Source organism: Oncorhynchus gorbuscha, linkage group LG17, assembly GCF_021184085.1.
Source record: "Oncorhynchus gorbuscha isolate QuinsamMale2020 ecotype Even-year linkage group LG17, OgorEven_v1.0, whole genome shotgun sequence".
Taxonomy (NCBI): Eukaryota; Metazoa; Chordata; class Actinopteri; order Salmoniformes; family Salmonidae; genus Oncorhynchus; species Oncorhynchus gorbuscha.
In genome coordinates, this window is record NC_060189.1 from 17187712 (window position 1) to 17193894 (window position 6183).

Below are 6183 nucleotides of genomic sequence, written 5' to 3' on the forward strand. Positions count from 1 at the left end.
ATTGGAAAGACACCAAGAGACAACACAAATACTATTTACACACTATTCATATATACATAGTCATTCATATTCTATTCTAAGTAGGGATTGAAAGACAAACGGTAACCCCCTGTCGCCTGCCTGACCAAATCTACCCAGTAGGGCTCTAAGGACTTCACTTGGGAGTCTTGTAAAAGTTGAGTCGCATATCAATACCACCTTTAGTTTTAGTATTTTTAGTCGTTGTACTTTTTATTCCTTTTCTCTCCAATTTTCTGATATCCAACTGATAGTTACAGTTTAGTCCCATCCCTCCCATATGGACTCGGGAGAGGCGGAGGTCGAGAGCCATGCGTCCTCCGAAACACGACCCCGCCAAGCCGCACTGCTTCTTGACACACTGCTCGCTTAAGGACATCCCAACCGCCCAAACCCTCTCATAACCCAAAATGCTGGGGCCAATTGTGTGCCGGCCAATTGTGACCGGTTCTCCCGGTCATGGCCATCTGCGAGACAGCCTGGAATCGAACCCGGATCTGTAGTGACGCCTCTAGTACTGATCAGTGCCTTAGACCGCTGCACCACTCAAGGGTTCACTTTCACAATGTTTAACACATTTCTGCAGTGGGTGCCAGACCATGTGACAACACATGCAGGGCACCACAGATAAATTAATATACGTAAATAAATAACAAGAGACTATTTGTAAGGCTTCAGACAAGACATGTAAATTTGAGAGAACCAAAAAGGAATCAGTCCGTAACAATCCGGTATGCACTGAAATGTCACAGAAACATTCCCCACCCAAACCTCACAATTACAAGACAAGCAGACGGTATTAAACGGGCCCCGGGGCTAAATTATGAAAGGCCGTAGTATCGACAAGCTCCGACGTTATCGGTTCTGCTATTGGTATGGGAGAAATTAAGAAAATAAATGTCCTATTTACTATTGCTACATAAATGTTATCTTGCACATTTTATCTCACCAACCATTTCTAATTTGCAATAAGATGAAGACAGTCGTCTATGATGCATTTTCGCTATTCCCAATTCAGAAGAGAGATCTCTCTGGCGCGGAGCCTGTGTCTCTCTCACGCTACAGCACACAAACACACACACGCACGCACGCGCACGCACGCACGCACGCACGCACGCACGCACGCACACACACACACACACACACACACACACACACACACACACACACACACACACACACACACACACACACACACACACACACACACACACACACACACACGCGAAAGACCATGCTCTTAACTAGTGACGATGGCGGAGCGAACTAAATGTTCAACAGTGTGGTTCCACTTCACCAGAGTCAATGCTGACAATGCTCATTGCCACAAGTGCAACAAGACTTTTGCTTGTAATGGCGGAATCACGAGCAATCTGTCCAAACATCTATGGAAAGCGCATCATGTACAGGCATAGAAACAGTTTGACTGCCGAGCTCGTAGTTCATTTCTCGGTGCCTGGTCTATGTTAGCTATGTATGCTAGCAGCCTAGAGCCCACACACGGAGTTAACTCAATTATGAGAAACATGGGGTCATGATCAAAAGTAACCATTAGCCAGCTGATTGTATAGCTATGGGTGCGTTCATAAATTTAATCACTCATTTAAAGATGTTGCACATTTTTGTTAAAGTTGCAGCTACAATGAACCAACCCACTCCTCCCTCTAATATCGCTGGTCCAAGCCAAAGCCCTTTCACGCTGGCAGCTAGTGGGAGGATGACTGAGGAGGGTGAATGGGTGCTACATAGCCGTGACCAAGTTCACAGTGAAAGGCCTACACCCCTTTGCAACAGTGGAGTCCAAGGGCTTTAGGTAACAGTCTGTCAGTGATCAGCTCACTGGTCGTGATAATAACACCCACCTGTAACACGCGCTCCAGCAGGTATATTTCACTGGTCATCCCCAAAGCCAACAGCTCCTTTGGCCTCCTTTCCTTCCAATTCTCTGCTGCCAGTGACTGGAACGAATTGTAAAAATCGCTGAAGCTGGAGACTTGTATTTCCCTCACCAACTTTAAACATCAGCTATCTGAGCAGCTAACAGATCGCTGCAGCTGTACATAGTCCATCTGTAAATAGCCCATCCAATTTACCTACCTCATCCCCATATTGTTTTTATTTACTTTTCTGCTCTTTTGCACACCAGTATCACTACTTACACATCATCATTTGCTCATTTATGACTCCAGTGTTAATCTGCTAAATTGTAATTACTTTGCTACTATGGCCTATTTATTGCCTTACCTCCTCACGCCATTTGCACACACTGTATATAGACTTTATTTTTTTCTATTGTGTTATTGACTGTACGCTTGGTTATTCCATGTGTAACTCTGTGTTGTTGTTTGTGTCACACTGCTTTGCTTTATCTTGGCCAGGTCGCAGTTGTAAGTGAGAATGTGTTCTCACCTGGCCTACCTGGTTAAATAAAGGTGAAATAAATACATATATATTGAATTGTATTAATTTTTAGGATATAGTATGATGGAACTCTATCTAATGATAGAGAGATTCATGGAGCAGTATCCAGAGATCCAAGCGGCAGCCTTGGAACCACGACTATGAAAAGCAATGACCAAGGACAACCCGAAACATCTGAAGGACGAGGACTTCCATAAAGCTGAGGAGTTTGTCCAGCACATGAGAATCCTCATACATCCAGTGTGTGTGTCATGTGAAAAGAATGCCACCTGTGGACAGATCATACCCATCCTCCACAAACTGAAGAGCATTTCACTGTGAAGCATATGTTTGTGGCAACCATCAAAGAGAAGGTGTGGGAGAACCTCTCCGAGCGCTATCAGGATGAGGACATTCAAGCCTTCCTGCATCAGGCCACAGCAATGGACCCCAGATTTAAAGGGAGGCAGGTGAGTGTTGCACTGTCTTTTCTTCTGCAGCCTACCTGCTGGCCCCACCCGTGTTGCACTGTCTTTTCTTCTGCAGCCTACCTGCTGGCCCCACCCGTGTTGCACTGTCTTTTCTTCTGCAGCCTACCTGCTGGCCCCACCCATGTTGCACTGTCTTTTCTTCTGCAGCCTACCTGCTTGCCCCACCCGTGTTGCACTGTCTTTTCTTCTGCAGCCTACCTGCTGGCCCCACCCGTGTTGCACTGTCTTTTCTTCTGCAGCCTACCTGCTGGCCCCACCCGTGTTGCACTGTCTTTTCTTCTGCAGCCTACCTGCTGGCCCCACCCATGTTGCACTGTCTTTTCTTCTGCAGCCTACCTGCTTGCCCCACCCGTGTTGCACTGTCTTTTCTTCTGCAGCCTACCTGCTGGCCCCACCCGTGTTGCACTTTTCTTTTGCAGGAAAATATTGTTTATTACATTTGTTTACATTTACATAATCACAACATTAGAGTCTTTAACAGTGATTTGTTCAAAACAATGCTGTTTCTTTTGCTGTAAATAATTGTTTATTTGATTTACTTTACATTTCAGAAAATAAAGCGATGTTAATTCTGTTCTTCATTTGTTTCGGGGGGGTTTTCATAAAAAATAACAAAAAGAACCGATAAGAATACCGTTAAAGTGCTGGATCGATAAGCAGTATCGGTAAGAGTAGTAATACCATTCAAATCTTAACGACACCCATCCCTACTTGTGTCTTTTATTACTTAAAATGTGCCTTTACAGAGCATTAGCAAGCGGAACTATAAGCATCAACAGCTGTGGGCCTGTGTGCCGGTACAGGCTGAGAGGATTCATGAGCGCTGATGGCAAAATAGAGCTGACAATGTGAAAGTAATCATTCCTCCATCTTAGGAAATCCCAGAGCAGGAGTGCAGCAACGTCGTTACAGAGAGGAAGCGTCGTTTACTATTATGCCTCAAACAGAGTCCTCAGAGACAACAGCTGAAAAATACATGTGGAACATCGATGGTGGGAGGAAAAAAAGAAAAACCCTGAAAGTTAAAACAACGGGAGCACCGAGCACAGGTCCTGGGTGTACCATATCCCCCTGTTCCCTTCAGGAAGTAAAGGGAAGAGAGATGTTTAGAGTGCAACGATACTTATCTCACACCAGCCACTTACTTTAGGAGATTCTCTTATTTCAGGTACAAATATGTGTGTATGTTTTTTAGCCGGATTGGTTGGGCCAGGGTCCAATGAGTTCTTTCAGGGGTTGACATCAGTAGAGAAGCATGCATTACACACACTGGGTAGAATGACTAGGCTCAGAGCGTTTAGACACACACACCACATTAGAACTGGGGTCAGTCTGAGCTCCAGCTGGGCCTCTCAGGAGAGACACAGGCATCTGGCACAAAGCTGCCTGCCCTGCACCAACCAACCAAAATGTTCCCCTAATCAAATCCATCACAGGAAAGAACTGGGGAGGGTTTATACGTTTAGAGAGGGAGAGAGAAATAATGGGAAAGAGAAAGAGGGGGAGAGTGAAAGAGAGAGAGAATGTAAGAGAAAGAGAAGGGGATACTGTGGAAGAAGAGAGAAACTTAGAGATGGAGAGAGAAAAAAGGGAAGACATATAGAGAAAGAGAGATGGATAGATTGAGAGACAGAGAAAGGGGAAACAGAGATTGAGATTTCAAACAATAACAAAATACATTCCCACAGCTTTGAGGAACCTGGTTGTGGAATGCTGATGAGGAGGAATTTTCACATCAGAGACGGGCACACTGCCAGATCAGGACAAGGAATGCAACGCCCAGACCGTCAGGGCTTGGCCAGCCAGCATCTCTCCAAATGAACCTCTACATACAATACCTCCTGTCTCCAACATGCCCAGCCAGTCACCTCTGCCCCCAGCCCTCACAGTCAGCCATCAGCTGACCCAGGTCGGAAGGGCCAGTGTTTTGGTCCTGGGACTGTGGCTGAAATTAGTTCATAGCGAGAAATACAAAATGTTGTATTTCTAGCCTCCATAAGGGTCCATAAAGACACCAGAAAGTATGACACAGGACTGGTGTCATACCATGGTTCTACCCCCAGACACAAACATACACACTCACTTTTCTTCATCAAGGGAGCTGTTAATCCAGCCGGACGTCAGTTTAATAATGCTTACTGTGATCTGCTATGCAGAAAGACTTCATATCCAGGGAGATACATATTCCCCACAAACAAGTGTTCCTTCAAAAGAGTGCTTGAGTTCAGTGTGTGCACAATTTACAGTGGAACAATGGGAAGGCAGTGACAGTCGCATTCATGTTCTGACAAGACTGAGCGCAGGCCAGCAGGGCAAAGAGACAGGTGTCTGCTTACTTCAAAGTCCTGCGAGCCAACTGACACATGCTTTCCCCTCCAAAGCCTTCCTCCGTACAACACTCAACACTGACAGATTCAGAAGCGTCCAATGGAGGAAGGAAGAAGGAGATGAAGAAGAAGAAAGGGGGCTCCAACTATGCTCTGATGACTGAAGCCTTTGTCCTAGTTTCCGGAACGAGCACATATGTAGAATGCCCATTTCAGACAGAATATTTGGTAAGTTAACTGTAAAAAAAATATATTTTGGATTTTAATTTGCCATGTTTTTTTTTTTTTACCTCCTACCCCTTTCAGATATACCAACAAGTTTGAATTTTAAAAAATCAGGCATGGTATATTATTGGAATTTTGGTATCTGTATGAAAGATGTAAGATAAACTTGAAAAATAAATAGCAGAATCCATCATTGCAACTTTGAATATTGGCAACCAGAATGGCGATCTGTTCCAGAAGAGGATAGCTCTTATGATACTGCATTCTCAACTGTGGTTTAAATATGGTAAGAATTTATACATTAACACAATTTAAATGATTTGGCTTAAATACAAACATAAGCGATCGTATGGTCATCGCAAATGGTCCTCCAGCAATCCGTGCGTTAATGCCGTTCCCTCCATAGCCTACAAACTTTCCCTTTAGATACAATGTAACGTTACTTACAGGATGGTTGTCGATGGAGCGACAGCAGGTACGGTTTCCAGATTTAAATGCATACATCTCACGGTGGTACGAAAACATAAACACCGGCTTGGACAAGAAATGACAGGCTGCGGGCCAACGGCGACCAAAATCAGTCCTACCGCGATTAGAAAAGGGGAGAAGAGTTGGCTTGTCCTCAGCGCCATTGCTAGGGAGTCAGCAGCGCAGAGAACACACCGCCAGCTACCCCTCTCGCAGACTAACTACTACATCTGCAGAGTTATTGTAAAGCTGAA

The 6183-nt window shown here is 44.8% G+C and overlaps 1 protein-coding gene across 1 annotated transcript in view; it reads right to left on the minus strand.

Annotated features, from left to right (window-relative positions):
• The window catches only part of LOC124001192 (peroxidasin-like), a 90658-nt gene extending 84475 nt beyond the window's left edge, over nucleotides 1-6183 (minus strand). Inside the window, 1 exon segment of the mRNA XM_046307801.1 lies at nucleotides 5909-6183. Coding sequence (XP_046163757.1) covers nucleotides 5909-6093 — 185 coding nt within the window. The 5' untranslated portion in view covers nucleotides 6094-6183.